Source organism: Ictidomys tridecemlineatus, chromosome 5 (genome assembly GCF_052094955.1).
Source record: "Ictidomys tridecemlineatus isolate mIctTri1 chromosome 5, mIctTri1.hap1, whole genome shotgun sequence".
Taxonomy (NCBI): domain Eukaryota; kingdom Metazoa; phylum Chordata; class Mammalia; order Rodentia; family Sciuridae; genus Ictidomys; species Ictidomys tridecemlineatus.
In genome coordinates this window covers 35,898,540-35,922,786 of record NC_135481.1, presented here as the reverse complement: position 1 = coordinate 35,922,786, position 24,247 = coordinate 35,898,540, and the positions used below count along the sequence as shown (strand labels likewise).

Sequence of the window (24,247 nt, the reverse complement as noted above, 5' to 3'; positions counted from 1 at the left end):
GGCCTCGGCCCGGCGCACAGTCAGCCACGGTCCCAGCTTGCTCCGCGCGGGCCAACGAGAGCAAGCCCAGTGACTCACCTCCGCCGCGCTAACTCTTCGTATCTCTCCCCCTCACACACGCTCACACCCGGCTCGAGATGGCGGCAGCGGCGGCGGCAGCGGCGGGGGACTCCGACTCTTGGGGTAAGCAGAAGTTTCCGGGGCAGGGTCCGGGCCGGCACCGGTCCCACGCCGAGGCAGGCATTAACGCGGCTCCCTCTTTTCCGTAGACGCGGACACGTTCTCAGTGGAAGACCCGGTGCGAAAGGTGGGGGGCGGCGGCACTGCCGGCGGAGACCGCTGGGAAGGCGAGGACGAGGACGAGGACGTCAAGGTGGGTGCGGGCTGGGACGCCCGACAGCGCGAGAGAGGGCTGGCGCTGTTGCGGGTGGAGTTGCCGCCGGCGGGCGGGCGGGTGGGCCGACTCTCGGCCCAGGGGCGCCGCCCGGGCCTGCGGGCCGTGTGTCCGGGCGCGAGCGTAGGGCTAGCAGTGTTCTCTTCCCCTTCGCATGCCGGCCATGTGGGCTGGAGACGGCAGCCTGTCTTCCCGGACTCACTCGTCGAGGGCGGTGGCGGCCTGCGCGCCAGCCTTTCTTTGGGGGTCCGCGCACCGGCCTAGATCCCACCCGCCAACTGGCGACGAGAGGTGACAGCAGCAGTCGGACTGGCCCACGTGCAAGCCTCGCAGTCCACTACCGGAATGAGACTGGCAAATTGGGGATTGAACTCCGAGATTTATCCCATATGGAAAGTATTGAAACCCTCCTTCCTTTTCAACCTCAGGCCTTCCCAGGGTCAGCAACTCACTTATGATCCTAACGGCCCATATATAGAGTTTGTTCGAATGATTTGATGAGTGGGATATTATGGTTTAAATTCGACTTTTCTTTCTACAGCAGACAAATAGAAACAGTAAAGTAAAATAACTTTTAGCTCTCCCTTCCCCCACCCTGTGGTAAAAAGGATGAACTGAGCACAGAGATAACATCATTTAGTGGATAGAAACTTAGGTAGTCCACACATCAATATGAGTAATGGAGAGTTGATAGATATACTTTCATCTGCACATGAATGAGGCCTAAGAAAATATTGACGATTTGGTGGTTGTAGTAGACCAGGGGCCAGGCCAGCATTTTTTGTTTTATTTTTTCTTTCTCCTATGCTTTGTGAATCTATACCATATTCACTTTGTGGTTTGTGTTTGAAAACTTCCAGGGGATTATCATATGGTTTTAGATCATACTATCTCATGTGCTGTTTTTTTGGTTTTTTTTGTTTTTTTTTGGAGGCGGGGACACCGGGGAATTGAACTCACTGAGCCATATACCCAGACCTATTTTATATTTTAGAGACAGGGTCTCACTGAGTTGCTTAGCACCTCACTTTTGCTGAGGCTGACTTTGAACTCCTGATTGTCCTGTCTCAGCCTCTCGAGTTGCTGGGATTAGAGATGTGTGCCACTGCACCTGGCTTACATACTTTTTTAATTTTTAAATTTTTATAAGTAGCAATGAGTCTCGAGTTCATAATCATTCCTTTTTTTTTTTTTTTTTTTTTTTAAATACTGGGGATTGATCCCAGGGGTGCTTTACTTCTGAACTATGTCCAGCCCTTTTTATTTTTTATTTTGAGACAAAGTCTTGGTAAGTTGCTGAGGCTGGTCTTAAAATGTGTGATCCTCCTGCCTCTGCCTCCCTAGTTTCTAGGATTATAGGCCTGCACCATTGTGCTGGCCAAGTCCAGAATTTTAAGATTATAATTACAAACTTTTAAAAAAATCTTATGTTTGTGAAGATGAAGTTTTGTGTGAAAGGGAAAATGATTGTTTTTGTTTGTTTTAATTAATCTAGTGAATGTTTTACTCTCCTAATGCTCTTTGTCATAAACTAAGGGCCTTATAAAAATCTTTATTTTTGTGTTGGAAAATTTTGAGCTTGAGTCTGTTGAGACAGATGTCTAATTTATCAGACAGTCTCAGTTTCAGGTATAATGTGAGCCATGTAAACATAGGAGTTAGTAAATGAGTAGAGCTTACTTTTGATACCAGAATTGAACCAGGTGCACTTAATCACTGAGCCACACCCCCAGCCCTTTTTATTTTTTTAATTTTATTTATTTATTGAGGTAGGGTCTTGGGGCTGGGGATGTGGCTCAAGCGGTAGCGCGCTCGCCTGGCATGCGTGCGCCCCGGGTTCGATCCTCAACACCACATACCAACAAGGATGTTGTGTCCGCTGAGAACTAAAAAATAAATATTGAAAATTCTCTCTCTCTCTCTCTCTCTCTCTGTCTCTCTCTCTCTCCTCTCTCACTCTCTCTTTAAAAAAAAAAAAAAAGAGAGAGAGATAGGGTCTTGCTCAGTTCTTAGGACCTCAACTAAATTCCTGAGGCTGTCTTTGATTCTCCTGCCTCAGCCTTCTGAGCTGCTGGAATCACAGGTGTGTGCCACCTTGCTTGCCAAACAGTATTATTTTTGACTGAGGATACTTAAATGTGTCCTTTATCTGTTTTATTTTTTTAGTATTTTCTTCTAGGAGTTTCAGTTTTATTTTTATTTTTTAAATATTTTATTAGTTGTTGATGGACCTTTTATTTACATGTGATGCCGAGAATTGAACCTAGTGCTTCACACATTTTAGGCAAGCACTCTACCACTGAACCACAACCCTAGCCTATCTTGATGAATATAATTTTGATGACAGTTTTGGAGATTTACAAGTTGTAAGTGTCCAGTTTTTCAGTCCAGAATTTCTTTTATATATAAAATGACTTTTTTTCATATTTATTTTTTAGTTGTAGTTGGACACAATACCTTTATTTAATTTATTTCTATATGGTACTGAGGATAGAACCCAGGACCTCATATATGGTAGGAGAGTACTGCTAAGCCCAAAGACCCTTTTTTTTTTTTTTTTTTTAAATAATATAAAGTTTGAAGTTGATCTTGGAGGTTGAAAGCTGAATTTATTATACTCTATTATATTCCTATGTTGAAATGAAATTCTCATTTCATGTTGTGGTCTAATTTTTTTTTTGTTTTGTTTTTTCCTTTTTTGCATTACTGGGGATTGAACCCAGGGGCACTTGACCACAGAGCCACATCCCCAGGTTTTGTTTTTGGGTTTTTTTTTTTTTTTTTTTTTTTTTTTTGAGCAGGGTCTTACTAAATTGCCAAGGTTAACTTCAACTTGTGATCCTCTTGCCTCATTCTCCCCAGATGGTGGGATTGTAGATGACTGCTATGGTACTTGGCTTATAGTTAGTCTTTTTTTTTTTTTTGGCTATGGAAAACATGCTTAGAGTGTTAAGATCTAGTATCTTTGTGGGGCTGGAGTTGAAGCTCAGTGGTAGAGAACTTGCCTAATATGTGTCAAGCACTGCATTTGATTCTCAGCACCACATACATATAAATAAATATCTATCAACAACTAAAAATATGTTTTTTTAAAAAAAACATTCACTTGGCATATATGGCTGGGCTCCTTCCCCATTATTGAAATGATGTATAGAGTGTGTTGATTGAGAAAGCACTGGAAGCAGGGACAGCGCAGATTTTACTCCACTGTCTCCCAGCATATCAGTAGAACAGGTTAGAAATAAGGTTTATTCGAAGGATGTGTAGACATTGTTTTGAGGAAACTTCTGGTTGTGTTCAACTGTCTTAGGCATTTGCTTCTATTACTGTTTTATAGAATTTCTTAAAAAGAGATCCTAGGGCTGGGGCTTTAGCTCAGTGGTAGAGCACTTGCCTAGCATGTATGAGGCACTGGGTTGGATCTTTAGCACCACATGCAAACAAATAAATAGATAGATCCTAGCTGGGTGTGGTGACACACACCTATAATCCCAGCTATTCAGGAGACTGAAGCAGGAGAATTATAAGTTTGAGGCCAGCCTCAGCAATTAAGCAAGATCCAGTCTCAAAAAATAAAAAGGACTGGGATCTAGCTCAGTAGTAAATTACCTTTGGATTCAATCCCTAGTACTCAAAAAAAAAACCTGACTCAATTCAAAACTGCTTGTCTTACTTGTTCACCTTCTGTTAAGATCCCTTCCTGATTGATAATTTATACCTACCAGAGTAAGGACATTTTTCATGCATTGGAAACATCATTTCTGAAGAATGGGATCCATATTGTAGAGAAATGTGAAGTTATTGGAAAAAAAACTCAAAGTACCTGTTTTATCAGAAAATTCATATCTTAAAGAGAGGTGTTTATGTGTGTCTAACTTTTTTCTTTTTGGGGGGTCCTGGGGATTGAACCCAGGGGCACTTACCACTGAGCCATATCCCCAACTCTTTTTATTTTTTATCTTGGGACAGGGTTTCACTAAGTTGCTGAGGGTAGCCTCAAACTTGCCATCCTTCTGCCTCAGCTTCCCAAATTGCTGGGATTACAGGCATGTGTCACGACACCAGCAGGAAACATTTTTTGTTGGAAAATATTTACCTGTTGTATATGTCACGCTGGACCATTGAAAATAAATAAGAACCTTGTATAGTGTTTAGTGTCTTAATCTTGACCTTGCTTAGCCAGTAAAATTTAAAGTAGAATTAATGGATAACTTGAATTAAATGAAGTAGAGTTTACTAAGGCAGGTACAGTAGCTTGAGAGATCAGCATAGTTCTGAGATGTTGGAAGAGGATTTGATTTGAGCCTTATTATTATTATTATTATTGTTATTGTTATTATTATTATTTTGTACCAGGAATTGAACTCGGGGGCACTCAAACACTGAGTCACATTGCCAGCCCTAGTTTGTATTTTATTTAGAGGCAGGGTCTCACTGAGTTGCTTAGCACCTCACTTTTGCTGAGGCTGGCTTTGAACTCCTGTCCTCCTATCTCAACCTCCTGAGCTGCTGGGATTACAGGAATGTGCTACCACGCCTGGCTTGAGGTTTTTTAAAAAACTGAACTTTGCAGGGATATCTAACCTTGCCAGACTCCCATTACAGAGTTCTGAGGCTTCACAGAACAAAACCCACAAGACTTACAGAACACCAAGAAACAGCTTTTTTCCCAGCAAGATATTATACCATATCTATACCACTTATTTAAAGAAAAAAGGAAAAGAATATGTTAGCTCCTGGGCTGTTGCTGTGAGGCAAAACAATTTTACTACTCTTTTAAAGCTACTCTTATTTGACAATCTATAAATATATCTTGCTTAAGTTGGAAAACATTTTCAGCCCTAAATGTGTTCTCTCATTGCATGTGACATTCTGTAGTTGCATATTATAAAAATGGCAGTACCAGCCAACTGCTGGCTGCATTGTTAGAAATAAAAAGAAAATAGTGTTTAAAATTTTCCTGTTTTGTTTTTAATAGTCATATTCATTTGGAAGAAGGTTTTAAACTTGAAAAGCAGCCATTTCTTTTAGAGAGAAAGTCCATATCTGCAGGGCAAGAGTATAGATGAGCAAGGAATTTATAAACAGCCTCTATTGAAAAGAAGCTAACCATTTTAGGAGAGCAGCATAGGTGATATCACTCTTCCCCCAGGACTGGGGATTTAACCCAGGGCTGCTCTACTAGCCGAACTACATCCCCAGCCCTTTTAAAATTTCTTAAAAATTCACTTATTTTTTGGTACTGGAAATCCTTTACCACTGAACTACATCACCAGTCCTTTTCTTTGTCCCCGCCCCCCCCCCTTTTTTTTTTGGTACTAGGGATTGAACTCAGGGGCAATCAACCACTGAGCCACATCCCCAGCCCTATTTTATTTAGAGACAGGGTCTCATTGAATTGTTTAGCGCCACACTTTTGCTGAGGCTGGTTTTGAACTCTCAGTCCTCCTGCCTCAGCCTCCTGAGCCACTGGGATTATAGGCTTACACCACCATGCTTGGTTCTGAGTCCTTTTTTATTTAAAGACAGGGTCTTGCTGAGGTACTCACACTGGTATCAAACTTGTCAATTCTTATGCCTGAGCTTCCAGGGTCACTGTGACTACAAACAAGCAGATACCACCACACCTCTTTCTAGATGATTCTTTTGAAAATAAACTGGATATCATAATTGGGAAATATATTATTTACCAAAAATATTTGGGAAGGAAATTTTTTGTTTTTTATGGTATTGAGAATTGAACCTAGGGCCTAGTATATGATAGGAAAGCACTCTACTATCAAGCTACATCCCAGCCCAGGGAAGGGATTTTTTACCAAATAACCATTTAGGGTTCTTTTGAGATGAGTTGTAGACTTACTCCCAATTTTAAGTGTTAAACTTAAGTCTTTCTCTAGGAACCCTTTTTGCATTTTATCTTTTTTTTTTTTGGTCCGCATTTACAAAGTTCTAATATTCACAGGAAGTTGGGCAAAATTTTCTCAAGCATTGTTGCAAACATTGTGCCATAGGTTTCAAGTACTTGCTAATATAATTAAGGAAATAAAAATTTTCAGTTCTTGGGGAAATTAACCTAATCTTATATATAATTTATACAATTATTTGCAAATACAACCTGCCTCTTTTTTGCTGAGATTACTATGCTCTCTTCTTTAGGGACTTGGTGCTTGTTTGGTAGTGATTTTTAGAGCAGACTTATTGAAAGGATTTTGGTGTGAGGATGACAGGCAAGGCTTGCTTTTCATGGTGGTCCTTTAAAGAACTGAGGAACAATTGTCATGACTTCCCAGGATTTGTGATAGGAGCTCCTTTTGCTACTAAAATCCATTCTCTGATGGAATGAGGAGTTTCCAGGTAACCTCATTATGTCTGCATTGATGGGTGTCTAGGGTAAGGTTCATCCTTTGATGGGGAAACCAGGGGCATGATAGAGATGGGACAGAGAGTTGGTAGGAATGAGGAGCATTGATATGAGTAGGCTAGAGATGATGTTTTGCTGGGAATGGGCACCAAAGAGCATCAGCATTGAACAGAAATATTACTCTATGTTGAAGGTATTGTGATGGAATCCCTTATTTTCAGAGGTACTTCTCCCTTTGGCTTCTTATTATCAGAGGATTCTAGACCAATTTCTTAAAATTCACAGAAAACCACTATAAGCAGTTTGAGGTTTGAAGTGGCTAATTGACATAACTATAACTCAGTATGAACTGTAAATTTTTTTTTAGGAGTGGGAGTGGGGGTACTGGATATTTAAGCCAGGGGTGATTTACCACTGGACTACATCTCCAGTCCTTTTAAAATTTTGAGTTGCTTGCTAAGTTGCTGAGACTGGTCTTAAACTTGTGATCCTCCTGACTCAGTCTCCCAAGCTGCTGGAATAATAGGTATGTACCACTATGCCTAGCTATGACTCCCCCACACACTTTTTTTTTTAAATGAGATTCACTGTGATTCCATGGGAGTTTATTCTAGAACTAACTGAAAGAATAGATTTGGGTGGGGAGGGACTTAATTCCCTGGTTGGCATTTTGTATTTCAGGATGCAAAGAAGCAATTACATTCACTATGCTACTTGAAGGAACTTTGGTCCATTCAGAGCAGGTCTCTTCATTGTTTTTCACTGAGTCTGGGATAGCTATCCCTGGGCCTCAGTTCATTTATGTGCAGAATGGGGATGATGCCACCTTGCTTCCCAAAATAATGTTGAGGATTAACTGTGTTATTGCTCTTTGCACAGAGTCTGGTACAAAGAGAGCACTCAGTAAATGCTTTCTTTTTTTTTTTATATACCGGGAATTGAACTGAGGGGCACTTCACTGAGCCAGATCCCCAGCCCTATTTTGTATCTTTTTAAAGATAGGGTCTCAGAGTTGCTTAGCACCTTGCTTTTCCCGAGGCTGGCTTTGAACTTGCAATCCTTCTGTGTCAACTGGGATTATAGGCATGCACCACTGCGCAGGGCCCTTTCCCAGCCCTTAAATATTTATTTTTTAGTTATCATTTGACACAATACCCTTATAATAGTGAAAATAGTGATAGTGTAAATTTGTACTTTCCTGGAAGTGAATATATGGTCCTTCTTTCTGAAGCACTGCTTAAGCAGCATATCACAGATCCAGTCTTTCTATCTTCTGTGAAGATTAAACCAACAAAAACACTTAGTAGTTAACTTCTAGCTCTTTGGTTCTTTTTGAACTGCAGTGTTTTTTATTTGTTTGGGTACCAGGGATTGAACTCAGGGGCACTCAACTACACTCGGTCTGTTAAAACTGTAAACCTTGCATTAAATTACCAAGGTAAGATGACTATAAAAATGTTTACTTTTTGACTTGGGAGACTGAGGCAGGAGGATTGAGAGTTCAAAGCCAGCCTTAGCAAAAGCAAGGCACTAAGCAATTCAGTGAGACTCTGTCTCTAAATAAAATATGAAATTGGGCTGGGGATGTGACCGAGTACCCCTAAATTCAATCCCCCATACCCCACCCCCCAAAATGTGTACTTTTTATATAGGATTTTTCCCACTCAGCTTTTACCCCCCCCCCATGACAGTCTTAGGGTGTTGGATTTTTTATTTCTTTGTTGGACTTGCAGAATTTTATTAAGAATCAAGATTCAGTTTGTTTATATACCTAGACTGATAAACATTTATGATCTGTTTTGTTTATAAAACCAGAAGCTTGGTGTCATAGTTGTGGCACAATAGTTAGCCTTTGCATCTTCTAGTAGCATCAGGGCCTCCTGCTTTGCATCTGCTGTTCTGTAGATCAGCTTCAAATGGCATTTCAGTGTGGCTTGGTAGTTGCCGGGACAGTGTCTAGGCTATATATAAATTAAAGCCCTCTTTAATGACGGGGTTACCTATTCCTTTTATTTTGTTTATTTGTTTTGTGTTGCTGAGCCTTGTGCATACGAGGCAAGCACTCTACCAATTAAGCTATATCCCCAGCTCATGTATCTATTCCTTTATTTATTTAAAATATTTATTTTATTTTGTGTTTTAGTTGTAGTTGGACACGCAATACCTTTATTTTATTTTTATGTGGTGCTGAGAATCAAACCTAACGCCCCACACATGGTAGTCAAGTACTCTACCACTGAGCCACAACCCCAGCCCTTAAATATTTATTTTTTAGTTATCGTTTGACACAATACCCTTATTTTTATGTGGTGCTGAGGATCAAACCCAGTGCTGAACCTAGGGCCGCGTACATTCTAGGTGAGTGCTCTGCCACTGAACCACAACCCAAGCCCCATCTATTCCTTTTAATTTAGAATCTTCTAAATTCTGTGGAGCCTTTAGGAAATTGTGGGTCCTTTATCTTTCTTTCTTTCTTTGTGGTACTAGGGATTGACCCCTGCCTTTCCCCCAGGGAATTCATGCTTGTTAGGCAAGTGCTCTGAGCTATATCCCTAGACCAGAAAAATGTTTGATAATTTGTTTTTATTTTTTTTTTCATAAATGGAGCACAACTTTTCATTGCTCTGGTTGAACATGATGTAGAGTTACACTATTTGTGCAATCATAACCATACATAGGGTAATAATGTCCGTCTCATTCCACCATCTCCCCTCCTCACCCCCTCTCCTCTTCTTTGTTCCCTCTGCCTAATCCAAAGTTCCTCCATTCTTCCCTCCCCACTCCCCACCCACCACTTCCTATGGATCAGTGTCCATTTATCAGAGAAAACATTTGGCCTTTGGTTTTTTGGGATTGGCTTACTTCACTTAGCATGTTCTCTAACTCCATTCATTTACCTGTAAATGCCATAATTTCATTCTTCTTTAAGGCTGAGGAATATTCCATTGTGTATGTATATCACAGTTTCTTTATCCATTTATCTATTAAAGGGCATCGAAATTGGTTCCACAGTTTGGCTATTGTGAATTGAGCTGCTATAAACATTGATGTGGCTGCTTTGCTGTTAGTATGTTGATTTTAAGTCCTTTGGGTATAGAACGAAGAGTAGGATAACTGGGTTAAATGGTGATTCCATTCCAAGTTTTCTAAGGAGTCTCCATACAGCTTTGCAAAGTGGTTGCACCATTTTGCAGTCCCACTAGCAATGATTCAGTGTACCTTTTCCCCTACATCCTTACCTTAGAGTAGTTTTGATTTACATTTCTCTAATTGTTAGAGATATTGAACCTTTTTTCATATATTTGTTGGTCTAATGTGTATCATCTTCTGTGAAGTGTCTGCTCATTTCTTTATCCCATTTATTGATTGCATTATTTATTTATTTTGGTGTTGATTTTTTTTTGAGTTCTTTGTATATTCTGGAGATTAGTGCTGTATCTGATGTGCACGTAGTAAAGATTTTCTTCCATTCTGTTGGCTTTCTCTTCACAGTTATTTTTTCCTTTGCTACAAAGAAGCTTTTTAGTTTGAATCCATCCCATTTATTGATTCTTGTTTTTATTTCTTATGCTTTAGGAGTCTTGTTAAGGAAGTCAGGTCCTAAGCTGACATGATGAAGATTTGGGCCGATTAGACGCAGAGTCTCTAGTCTAAATCCTAGGTCCTTGATCCACTTTGAGTTTTGTACAGGATGAGAGATAGAGGTTTAATTTCAGTTTGCTGCATAAGAATTTCCAGTTTTCCCAGCACCATTTGTTGAAGAGGTTATCTTTTCTCCAGTGTATGTTTTTGGCCCCTTTGTCTAGTATGAGATAACTGTATTTATGTAGGTTTGTCTCTGTGTGCTCTATTGTGTACCATTGGTCTACATGTCTGTTTTGGTGCCAATACCAGAGCGTTTTTGTTACTGTAGCTCTGTAGTATAGTTTAAGGTCTGGTTGTTCAAAACATTACAAAGATTGCAGAATAGTTTAAGGTCTGGTATTGTGATGTTTCCTACTTCACTCTTCTTGCTAAGGATTGCTTTGACTATTCTGGGTCTTTTACTTTTTCAAATGAATTTCATGATTCTTTTTCTGTTTCTGTGAAAATTTGTTTATATTTAGCTCAGTGATTGAGTTAGGCATAGGGAAGACAGAATGTAGAGTACCTGCCCAAGTTTGGGAGTGGAATCCATAAACATTTAACCAAGTCATGACTCTTCATTAAATCCAGGCTTAGTATATAGATTTATTTCATTAGTCAGCGTTGTATTGTATGGAATATTGCTTGAAATAAATGACCTATCAGCTAGAGTACGGGATACTTTTTACATTTGCTAAAGTTTCTTTCAATCTTCTATTTAAATCAACTGCAAATCATTTTTTTTGTGGGGGGGACATAGAGGTTTTCTTCCACTGAGCCATATCCAAGCCTGTTATATTTTATGTTTTTGAGACAGGGTCTCACTGTTACCAAAGACTTGCTAAATTACCAAGACTGGCCTCGAACTTGTGATCCTGATGTCTCAGCGTCCTGAGCCTGGGAGTTGCTGAGATTACAGGCACACACCACCATGCCTGGTGCAAATGACTTTTTAAGGTTATTAGTTTTGGTTTGGTTGTCTTGTATTTTAATTACTAATAAAGCTTTTTTTTAATGTAGTTAGATAAGTTGATATAAAGGTCCATATGAAAAACAAACATGCAAGAATCATCAGGAAAGCATTAAAAAAACTACATGGGAGAACTAGCACTAGTGGACATTAAAGCATACCATAAAAGCTCTATAATTAAAACAGTGTGGTGCTGATATATGAAGAGACAGTATAACAGTAGCACAAGAAAGAAAGCCCAGAAGTATTCCAAGTACATAAGGAAATTAAGTATATGGTAAATCATGGGGCAAAGAAGGGTTTTTAGTAAATGATGCTGTGACAACTGACTAGGTATTTGGAGAAATAGATAATAGATCCATGCTTTATACCATACACAAGTAAAAAACTCTAAATGGGTCAGAAATCTAAATGAAAAATTAATGAAACCCTATATATTCTAGAAGAAAATATTAGTGAATTTTTTGGTATAAGACTTCTTAGCAGACCAAAATTCAGAGATAATAAATTAAATGATTGATAAATTTATTGCATAAACTTGGTAGCATGTAGAGCATAAGGCTCCATGGGGAAAATCCACAGGCAGTTTTATTAAGAAGGGAAAGAGGAAGGCGGCAAGGATGCTCATTATCTATACAGCATTGTACTTAGAGGTTTAACTATTGCCATTAGATAAATCAATTGTGGAGGTAGAATAATTGGTATAAAAAGTAGTCCAGCTGTCTTGTTTGCAGATGATGTGGTAGTACAGGTTGGGTATCCTTATTTGAAATGCTTGGGATCAGAAGTGTTTTGATTTTGGGCGTTATTTCAGAATTTGAAATCTTTGCAAATATGAGTTTAAACGTAAAATTCTTTTTTTTTCCTTTTATATTGTATATATACCTTTTACACATAGCCTGAAGGTAATTTTAAGCAAAGTTCTGAATTTTGGAGCACTGCAGATTTCAGATATTCAGATTAGAGTGTTCCACCTATCTTAGAAAAACCCTAAAGAATCTATGATAAATCTAACTTTTTTGTGTGTGTGTGGTATTGGGTTCCATCCTAGAGCCTTACACATGCTACACAAACTCTCCACTGCTGAGCTATATCCCCAGCCCTTATTTCATTTTTTTAAAATATTTTTCAGTTGTTGTTGGACACAGTATTTTTCTTTTATTTATTTTTATGTGGTGCTGAGGATTGAACCCAGGGCCTTGCACATGCTAGGCGAGTGCTCTACTGCTAAGCCACAACCCCAGCCCTCCTTATTTCATTTTGAGATAGGATCTTACTAAATTGCCAAAGCTAGCCTTGAACTTGGAATTGTCCTGCTTCAGCCTCCTTTGTAGCTGGTATTTTAGGCATGCTCTTTTAAATTTTGTATTTTGAGACACAGTCTCACTATGTTGTACAGGTTGTCCTTGAACTTAGAATCCTTCTGCATTAGCCTCCCAAGTCAATTTTAAGACTAATGTAAAAAGTAAAATTTAGAACCTCTAAATAGCTGAAATTACAGTTGTGTGTCACCCAGTGTAAGTGATAAATGAATTCAGTAAGATAATGAAATTAACATAAAAATATCAGTAGGTATTTCTGTATAAAAATAACCAGTTAGAGAATATAACTGGAGAGAAAAACCCTATTTACAAAAGCAGTTTAGGACCTTATGAAATACTTAGGAAAAACCTACAGAGAAATGTATAAAACCTCTTGGAAACTTTCCAACTCTCTTAAAAAATAAAAAAGTGGACTGAAACAATTGGGAAGAGCCCTTTTTTAGGGAGCTCAGGTATTTAAAGGTGTCAGTTCTTCCTACATTAATTTATTATGTAATGCATTAACAAAACCCAAAAGTTTGTCTCCATAGAGTTAGACAAGTTGATAATAAAGGCCTCGTGGAACATATATGTGTATATGTATATGTATTTTTTTTTTCTTTAGGATAACTGGGATGATGATGATGAAGAAAAAAAAGAGGAAGCAGAAGTAAAACCAGGTGAGCCACTAGTGCTCTTCCATTTTTGGTTTTATATCTTGGTGTAGGCATTTAGTGCTTAAATAACAAAATGCTCACAAAATTGTTGGTATATTGAAACTAAGCATTCTTCTATTTCTTATTTTCTTTTTCCTGCATCTCTTTTTTGTCTCCTTAAATGTAATCAGATATCGCCTCTTTTTCTTTTTGAGTGCTGGGCTATGAAGAGAGAGCAGAGGGAGTGCAGCATTATAGTTATTTGAATGCTGTTGGTCTTGCTTAAAGGGTGGTAGGAATATATGTAGAGATATTTGATCTTATGGGTCAGATTAGAGAGGAAAAGACTTCTAGAACTTTACCACTTTAATTTTCTAGAATATTACCATATGAATCTGAAAGCTAGGAAAAGTTTGGTCTCTTAAAGTATTTAAGTATCTTATCTGTCCCATCCTTGAACTGCAAAGAACTTAATAATCATGAATAAAATATTTCTTTCAGAAATAAAAATTTCAGAAAAGAAAAAAATAGCAGAGAAGATAAAAGAGAAAGAAAGGCAACAGAAGAAAAGGCAAGAAGAAATTAAAAAGAGGGTTAGTACTGTTCATTTTCTAAAATACATACAGAATTCTAATATCAGTAGTGGTACAATGTTTAACAGACAATTTGATTTGAAGGGCCCTGTGAAGAATGTAAATAAATGGATACTTATATAGCTTATATAGTGAGGTAAATCCCAAAACAAATTGATATGTGGTTTTTGCAAAAATAGAATCCAGATGCTGTATGTATTTCAGGAACAGTCACAATTACACAGTAACCACAGCCAGTGATTTTTTTTGTCAATGTTTGCAGTTCTTTCTAGTCATGATTATTTGTGGTGTACATACTGAGTAAAATATAGAAAGCATTCATTTCTGTGTCATACACTATATAAATATTTTTGTTCTTGATTATTTGGAACAAGATCAGTAATATTGTATTAATTTGCTTTTTGAATAGAAAGTACATTTACAGAATTCAAAAATTAAGATAGTTTAACTCATTTATACTGTATATTTTCCTATATCCCACAGTAAGGCTTTCTTATCTCTTCTAGGTATCTTTATGAACTTGATGTGTCTGGATATAACTACATTTTCTTTTCTTATTTTTTTTTTTTAATTTGATACTGAGGATGGAACCCAGAAGCACTTAACCACTGAGCCATTTCCCCCCCCCCCCCACTCTTCGTGTACTGGTGATTGAGCCCAAGAATACTAAATCCCCAGTCCTCACCCCCACCTCCCCTGTTTTCCCTTGGTACTGGGTATTAAACTCAGGGGCACTTGACCATTGAGCCACATCCCCAGCCCTACTTTGTATTTTATTTAGAGACAGATTCTGAAGTTGCTTATTAGCACCTTGCTTTTTGCTGAGGCTGGCTTTGAACTTTTCATCCTCCTGCCTCAGCCTCCCCAGCTTGCTGGGTTTAGAGGTGTGTGCCACTGTGCCCAACCCCCTAGCCCTTTTTATTTTTTTATTTTGTAACAGGATTTCACTGAGTTGCTGAGCCTGGACTTAAATTTGCAATCCTCCTGCCTCAGCCTACTCTCCTAAGTTGCTGGAAGTACAGGTGTGTACTGCCATGCCCAGACACCTTTTTATTTGATATACCATAAAGATCCTTTCATATAGGTCATAGAAAGCTTTATTCTTTTCCTTGACTTTTTATTAAGAATATTTTCAAACATAAAAAGTAGAGAAAATAGAATAATGAGTAATATGTAGCACCTAAATTTGTCATTATATTTCCAAATTTGCTTCAACTATTTTTGTCTCGCTAAAATACAATAATAAACTTTATGCATTTTGTCTTTAGTTCAGTACACATTTCTGAAAACGGATATTTCTAATATGATTACAATCATATCTCACCTAAAAAATGAACAGTAATTTTTAAACATAATCTATCTAGTATCCTATTTACATACAAATTTCTGATTATCATGTCTTTTAGGTATGGTCTGCTCAAATAAGGATCATGCATTGCATTTGGTTGTTAATGTATCATAAGTCTCTTAGAGTATCTCTCTTTTTCTGTCCCTCTCCCTTCTCCACTTCCTTTCTCTTTCTCTTCATTAACTTGTTGAAGAGACCAGGCTATTGTCTTATTGAACATCCCCCTTTCTATATATATTTATCTGATTACTTACTCATAATTTTAGTTTCTTCAGTTTGGCAGTTGAGTATAAAATTTTGGTTAGATTCATATTTGATATTTTAAGCTGGACTACTTTGGAAGTAATGCTGTATGTTTCATACTATAACACATCAGGAGTCATCTCTCCTGTGTTATTGATGCTAAAATTGGTCACTGGATTAAAATGTTGACATCCTGATGCTTCTGTCTTTCCTTTTATGGGTAATCCAAAAATCACATCAACCTCTCACCCAGTTATAATGTTTTTGATGATCATTGCCTAATTATTTAATTAGGGATTGCAGAATGATGTTTCTCATAATGGTAACTTTTCTGTTTATTGGCTGGCTCTTTTTTCTATTTGTTATTTGGTTACTTTGAATATGGTTTGTATTAGAAAGGCAGAGTTAAAAACTTAATCCTCTAATTACCAATTTTCAGAGTAAGAAGAGGGAGTGTAATGTCAGTGAAAGATGAGAGGCAGTAACAGGTTTTTGTAAACTCAAACTCATTTGTAGATTCATTGTGTTTTAATCAATACAGTGTCACAACCTCTGCTTCACCCACCAGTCCTGGGAACCAGATCCTAGGTTCTGTGCTGCAACTTTAGCCCTCTCCTCGCCCCCCACCCCTTTTTTGTTTTGACAGTGTCTGACTTAAACTGTTGAGGAGTAGCTGGGATTACAGGTGTATGCTACTGAGTCCCACTTTTCTCTTTTGTATTCAACTTTGTTTTTTTCAGAAATTAAAGCTATATAAAAGTGGCATACTCAGAAACATTTCAAATTGATGAAAGTAGATCAGTTTTTTTTTTTTAAATATTTTTTAGTTGTAATTGGACAATACCTTTGTTTTATTTGTTTTTATGTGGTGCTGAGGATCTAACCCAGGGCCTCACCTGCACTAGGCCAGTGCTCTACCGCTGAGCCATAACCCCAGCCCAGATCAGTTTTTTTTAATTAATTACTTTTTGTGGTACTGGAGATTGAACTCAGGGCCTCATGCTTAGTGCTACCACGAACTAAACCCCAGCCCTTTAATGTTTTCATCATGCAAAAATATAAGTATGTGAAGCGACAAATATTCTACTGACCAGCTTGATTTATTCATTTCACAATGTATATATCAGATTGTATATTGAAAATATATACAGTGTCAATCATACAGGGGAGGAAGATCTCAAATATCCATTCCTCTCCCCTCCCTTTTCCCTATAACTGCCTGTGGAAACTGTTTTCATTAATTTCTGGTTTATTCTAAATCAGTTTTTTGGTAGCTATGTAACATTCCATTATCTGGACGTACCATAATTTATTTTACCAGTTCCCCATTGATGGTCAGTTAGATTTGTCGATCCTGTCTTTGATAAATAATACTTCAGTGACTAACCATTACATATTGTTACTTCTAATACGTGTATCCATGTTTGTAGAATAAATTTCCAAAGATGGGAATGCTAGGTAATGGGTACATTTTTTTTAATATTTATTTTTTTTTAGTTCTTGGCGGACACAACATCTTTATTTTTATGTGGTGCTGAGGATCGAATGCAGCGCCCCGCGCATGCCAGGCGAGCATGCTACCACTTGAGCCACATTCCCAGCCCCATGGGTACATTTGTCTCACAAGTATTTCCAAATTGCCCTCCATGTATTGTTGTAATAACTGTATATGTTTCTCTGATCAGTATAAGCATTGAATCTTAAAACTCGGTCTAAGGAGTTGTATTGATTGACTCTTTCCTGGTCATCTAAGTTAGAATTATACTGTTATATTTTTATATTAGTCTCTAATATGAAGAAACCGTAATTTAAAAAAAAAAATGAAATGTGTGTGAGATCCTGGAAATTGAACCCAGAGATGCTCTACCACTGAGCTATATCCCCAACACTTTTTTACTTTTTATTTTCAGACAGAATCTTGCCAAATTGCCAAAGGTGGCTTCTTCAAACTTGAGATCTTCCTGCCTCAGCCTTCTTGAGTTGCTAGTTTTACAGGCATACACCACCATACCTGGCAAAAATAATGTTTTCAGATGCTTCAAAGAAAATGTGTTCTTAATGGCTATTAGTATTGTTGTTGGACATTTTAGGTGGTCTCTGAATTGACTTGTAATTATAATAATTTCAGTGGCTTAAATAAATATGTGCATCTTAGACTTCTTAAGCTAAATACCTGGAAATGGAATTACTTAATTAAAGCATATTAAAGAATTTTAAGACTTGATAAATATTTTAAGTTGCCCTTAGAAAGGTTGTTCCAGTATAGTAATAACAGTATATGAGAGTGCATTTTTCTCTTACCTACAATTTTAATTCCTTGTTTTTTTTATTTATGTTTTTTTTAAAGAGAGAGAAAGAGATGAGAGAGAATTTTTTTTATTATTTATTTTTTAGTTTTTTCAGCAGACACAACATCTTTGTTTATATGTGGTGCTGAGGATCGAACCCGGGCCACATGCATGCCAGGCGAGTGTGCTACTGCTTGAGCCACATCCCCAGCCCCAAATTCCTTGTTTTTAAAAAAGGCAATAGGAATAATCCTAGTGTTCCGGGTTCAAATCTTACCTCTGTTAACAATATAAGCTGTGTTACATCTGTTATCTCTGTGCTTCTGGAATTTTTTTCCTATGTAATTGGGATAAGAATATCTAAAGTGTTTAGAAGAATGTCTGAAATATAGTCATCACTTTATAAATGCTTGCTTATTTATAATTGTAAGTACTTATAAAAAAATTCATCCACTATAGAATTATACCGGGTCCATCATAATCACAGCCCTTTTAAAACTTCTGTTTCATTTCAGTTAGAAGAACCTGAAGAACCTAAAGTGCTAACGCCAGAAGAACAATTAGCAGATAAACTGCGGCTTAAGAAATTACAGGAAGAGTCAGATCTTGAATTAGCTAAAGAAACTTTTGGTAAGATGGGTTTGTGATTTTAGTGCAATACTGAATTATTGTAGCTGAAAACTCTAGGAGTCTTTAAAGTTGTGAAAGTTCAACTTCGCCTTTTTTTTTTTTTTTTTTTTTTTGTGGTGCTGAAGAGCAAACCCAGGACCTTGCACATGTTAGGCAAAGCCCCATCACTGAACTGTACTTTTGGTACTGGGGATTGAACCCAGGGGCACATAAATACTAAGCCACATCTCCAGCCCTTTTTATTTTCTGTTTTGAGACAGGGTCTCCCTAAGTTGCTGAAGCTGGTTTGAACTTGCTATTCTCCTACCACAGCCTCCTGAGCAGTTGGAATCACAGATGTGTGCCCCTGCTCCTGGCAAACATCATTTTTTTAAGTCTTTGGAAATTTTTTTTAACATAATCCTGTCAAATTTAGATATTGTAAAGCAGTTTTGAGATTTCATTACTTGAAGGCAAGTGTGAAGGACGTACATGTTCAGATTTTTGAGTAACTGTTTGTAGTATATTAAAAGATTAAGTTGTCATTGGATCCAAATAAAGTACATCATTGCCTAGCATGTATCAGCTGGGTGAAACTTGAATGAAGTCTGAGGTCTGTAACTTTTTTTTTTCTTTTTGAGGTCTGTAACTTTGAAATTTAAGTAGTGAACTTACAGTGCTATTATAGTGCTTATAGTGCTTACAATGCTATTATAGTGCTTACAGTGCTAGTATAGTGCTTATAGAACTTATAGTCTTACAGTGCTATTCTGAGCTAAGACAAGACTTGTGTAGTAGGTAATAGGATGACAGTCCATGTGACATTCATCTTTGTGCCTTCTTGTACTCAGTTGTTTCTTTGTGTGGTCCTCTCCTCCTTGGCCTTCACCATGCCCTTTCTTTCAGGGGCCACCATTTCTGTGTATCATGCCTGCAGCTGTGGTTCAGGATCCTATACATTTGATGTGTTTTAGGGGAGATTCATATGACAGGGGTACACCAAGTTTGTTGTTAGGTATTGAGTACTTTTCAGACTAGAAGATCCTATTAAATCAGTTAAGAAACATTGAAAATGAAATCTATAACCAAGAAGGCTCTAGTTGACCTGGGTTTTTGCCAGTCCTTTCTCAAGTGCATCAGGGGACGATTGCAGTGATCATTCCCTTTATAGAGATCTATGACCTCATTTTCTCATTCAGTCTTTAGCAATCTCAAGTGTGACTATGGGGCTGGGCTGGGCCGGGCCAGGCTAGGAACATAACTCTGTAGTAGAATACTTGCCTAGTGTATGAAAGGGCCTTAGTTTGATCCCCATCATCATCCAACAAAAAAAAGTGGCTGCCAAAGACGCTCCTATATGCTGCTTGGCAAGTCCTAAAAGTACTCATCTAATTATAGAGGGCACTGGGCCCTTATTTCATGTCTTCATAGGATGTTCAAAGCTGCCCATATGCTTATTAAAGAGGTGGGTTTATGCATTGTGCTCTTATAAAGCCTAGTATGGAATACCAATTACAGATTAAAAAGTAAAATTATATGCATCCATATACAGTCATTGTTTAATTAATAGAATTTTACTGTTGTGTTTCTCATACTAAAATACTCAATACATGATTTTAACAACTAGTTTACTCTTGCCCTTGAGAAGGATACAGAATCATACTGTCATTTAGCCTATAATTCTTTTAAGTCAGATTAATTTTTCTGTTGGGATTTAACACATGGCATACCTCTGCTTAGTTTTTGGATTTGACTGGGTATTAAGGCTCCATCTTTGTTTCTTACATTTTTTTCCCCCTTTCCATACTTTGCTGTGGCTGAACTTTTGGACAGACCTTTAAGAACATCTCTTTTGTGCCATGGGATTCTTTGGCAGCTTGGTGAATTTATGGGCCCTTTTGTAGCATAATATTTTCAAATGAATTCAATAAATGCATAGAATTTTATTTACAAAGGAAACCTATAATTGAAAATAGATATCAAAATACTAAAATAATGAACTTATTACAGAATTTATTTTTTATTTTATTTTTTATTACACAGTTTTATTTTATTACACAATTTTAATTTTATAATTTTTTATTATACAATCCCCCTTGTATTGGGGATTGAATCCAGGGCCTCATGCATATTAGGTCCTCTACCACTGAGTTGCACTCCCAGCCTGTGTATGCTTTTTTATTAATAAGATCCAGTGGCAAATCTAATAAAAAAAGGTTTTTTTGAAGGTAATGACCATACAGTATTCAAGATATCTGCTAAAACTATAATGTGATATGATATTATTTATGGTCTCTATAAGTGAAAATCAAAATGTAAATTTATTTCTCTCATTCAAATTCATAGGGCATGCTCCCCACCATACTCCACTCCCAGATTCTGTCCAAGGGCTTTAATGGGTCTAGATTAAGAATCTGTTTTAGAATGAAACAAAACTTTCTGATATTCCTAGTGTTTCTTCTCTTCTACAGGTGTTAACAGTACAGTTTATGGAATAGATGCTATGAACCCATCTTCAAGAGATGATTTCACAGAGTTTGGAAAGTTACTAAAAGATAAAATTACCCAATATGAAAAGTCACTATATTATGCCAGTTTTTTGGAAGCCTTAGTTCGAGATGTGTGTATTTCATGTAAGTAATTCTCATTTCTAGCCCCTGTGGGTAGATTTTAAGTGAAATTATACTCAGGGAGAAGCAGGGATGGGGGATTTTTTTTTTTTTTAATTCTGTTGTAGAAACTTGAGGATTTGCTTCTTTTGTTCTACATGTACAGTTAGTGTGAGTGTTGGGTTTTTTGGGTGTGTGTGAGCGGGGATAGTCTGCCTTCACTGGTGTCTCAAAGAGACATCTGGGCTTGTCAGCAAAGCAACTGAGTAAATTTTTTTATTTCTTGAAAGGGAGGTATCTTTTGGGGGAAATGGCCTCTGGGCTTTCAGGATTTTCAGGTGAGTGAGAGACTTCCAGTGTTTGGAAGCTTAAGACAAAATACTTAATAGAGTTGGCACCCATCCTCTGGGATGCTGCTGTGGTGCCACACCCCAAGGAGTCATACCTTTCAGAGTGACAGCTATGGGTGATGCAGTAGTAATGTGGAAAGGACTGGTTTTGCTAGTATTTGCTGTTTGAAAAAAAGGAATCCTACTTAATGAATTATAAATTGGGTTTTCTTTGAGAAATGATCAGTAAGCTGGGGCTTCTAAAATTAATCAGTGAAGTAACCAGAGTTGGTATTTCATTCTGCTGTACTAATTTTCCTATTTTGGAAGGTTCTGTATCCCAAACTGAACATTTTCTGATAGCTAAAATCTAGATATCTTTCTGGCTTCATGTTTTTAAAAGGATGGGAAGGTATGTTCACCACTTAACAGGCCACCTTGTAGCACACTGAGATAAATCAGTTTTCATTCTAGTTCTGTGATAGAAAATGGAGTCCTCCTAGGGGTATGGGGTTTTCTTCTGCAGGTTCAAGAAATCTTAACACTTCATTGATGCTCAATGAGCAGTAAGGAAGTGCATGGTTATCCATCTGTTTAAACTGAAGGAAAGATAGAAGGGAGAGTACTGTGCAATATTAAGTCACTTTTAGTTTCTGTATGATTGAGCAACAGTATGTTGTTGTAGGTCATTATAAAGTGGAATTTTTGTTACTGAATTCACCATTTTTAAGTAGTTCTACCTTGAGCTGAGCCATAAACTCTTGATTCCCTAATCACCTTATGTTTTTAAAAGTTCAGTCATTTTCAGGGTTACTTGATGGACAAATTAGGCTTCTCAAAACATTTTTGGAAGGATATCTATTTTGCTTTAGTTTTCAAAATGGTTAAAACTTGGAAGATCAGTGTCTTTTTTTTTTTTTTATAGTGGAAATTGATGACTTGAAAAAGATTACCAATTCATTGACTGTGCTTTGCAGTGAAAAACAGAAGCAAGAAAAGGTAAGGACAAGCTGTGCAGGGAAACAAGTATTATGTTAGGATGGGTTTGTGAGAAAATTCTCAAATATAATAGGGGTCTGTCAAAAACAAGTCAAGCACTACCAATACCATTTAAGTTGGAATAGAACAGGAGTATGGGTGCCAATACTGTCCTTTTGTTTATAGACATGTTCGAATTTCTCTTCTCAATATTAATAGAAATTGCTATAAATTAGGCTTGAGCTCTCCCTTAAAAAATTAAGGTTTCTTCTGGGACCCGATGCTTTTGATATTTCTATGAGAGTTGCTGTATCAGATAAAATGTCCATAGCAGATAAAGTCTCTTGAAATAACTCTTTCTCATCTTTAGCAAAGCAAAGCCAAAAAGAAGAAGAAAGGCGTGGTTCCTGGAGGGGGATTAAAGGCCACCATGAAAGATGATCTGGCAGATTATGGTGGTTATGATGGAGGCTATGTACAAGACTATGAAGACTTCATGTGACATTTTATCTTCTCCTGGTGTCTTCTTTCTGTTGCCCACAATCCCTTCAACATGTAGCACAACTTCCTTTCCTTTCAGTTCTGCCAAATGCTACAATCAGAAGTGCAGTATCTTTTGTGCTGGTTATTTTACCCCTTGACACTTAGGTGCTAATGTGCAAATGAGGGAACGTGGATCTTGCTGCCAAGGGGTTAAAATTGGGGAACCTCAATTGCTACTAAATCATAGTTTAAAAAAAAACAAAACCTAATAATGTTGTCATTGTTGCTGTTTGATTCCATAGCAGCAGCCACTAAATTGGAAACAAAGGTTGCAACATGACAAAAAATTATGTAGTATTTACCAGCACCATTCAGTAATACAGCCTTAACCATACCTCCTTGAACTACTTCATAACTTGTCAAGAAAAGCAGTTTGCAGCAAGGGCATGTGGTGTGCACCTAGTATTAAAATTGCTTTGTCTTAAATTGAGCGTGAGGATGTTAAAAATACATTGTGAAGAAGACTGCTTATCTCAGACTGAAGATACTGCAGCTGAAAAGTACTAGTGTGATACTTAAAAATTAAATGACCAAAACCCTCCAACTTTGAAGCTGAAGAAGGTAAACTTCTCCATTTTTGCAGTACAGTAAAAGTTGTGGAATCTCTTTATTTATCAGACTATTTTTACTGATGAAGTGCTTCAGATGGGGGAGGGAAACTGTTTTTATTTGCCTGATTCAAGTGTCTGAGAAACAAATCTCTTTGTTCTCGTAGGCTGCAATGGAACAACTTTAACAGGGTTTTGGCATTTCCTTTCCTTTATAAAACATGCTCAGCAAACTGCACCAGTTAACTACAGTTTGGTAAATTGTTATGTTAACAATTATGACATCTGCAATGTTTTATAAAGCAACTAATTTAATAAAATCACTATTGTGAGGACTTAAATTTTGTGTTACCTCCCAAGAGATATTTTTGGAGAGTACAGAATGCACCTCTTGGGACTAGAGTTCTTTATATACTTAATAAAGTTTAATCAGTGCTTGATGTAGTTAACAGCTTTAAAACAATGATTTGCCAGGTCTTTAACAGTGTCACTGTAGAGCAACAAAGGTGTGGGGCTGTCTTCCTCTTACTTGGGAAGTTATTGTTTTTAGATACTAAGGCCTAATGAATACCTAGAACAACTATTTATTTGGAATTATAGAGTCTACAACTCAGGATATGGCTCTAAGCATAAATTGTGGGATCTTTTTTATTATATCTTAAGTGATTTGACCACATTTGTGGTTTGAGTCTTTGTTTCCTTAATTGTCATAATCGGAATATAAGAAATATTTCTCATTTCCATAGGAAATAAACCTCAAAGCTCTGTAGACTACTAAGTGGAAAACATGACCATCTAAATGACCAGAAGGCCATGATTACACAGCAATAATTATAGTAAATGTTGTTTTAAG

The 24,247-nt window shown here is 37.4% G+C and overlaps 1 protein-coding gene across 1 annotated transcript; it reads left to right on the top strand.

Annotated features, from left to right (window-relative positions):
* Positions 1 to 17: 17 nt before the first annotated feature.
* Eif3j (eukaryotic translation initiation factor 3 subunit J) lies at positions 18 to 23,735 on the top strand. Its single transcript, XM_005316511.4, has 8 exons — positions 18 to 183; positions 270 to 373; positions 13,276 to 13,330; positions 13,808 to 13,899; positions 18,294 to 18,408; positions 20,859 to 21,020; positions 22,251 to 22,324; positions 22,674 to 23,735. The coding sequence occupies exons 1-8, from the start codon at positions 138 to 140 to the stop codon at positions 22,803 to 22,805; spliced, it is 780 nt and encodes a 259-aa protein (XP_005316568.1). The 5' UTR covers positions 18 to 137; the 3' UTR covers positions 22,806 to 23,735.
* The last annotated feature ends 512 nt before the right edge of the window (positions 23,736 to 24,247 follow it).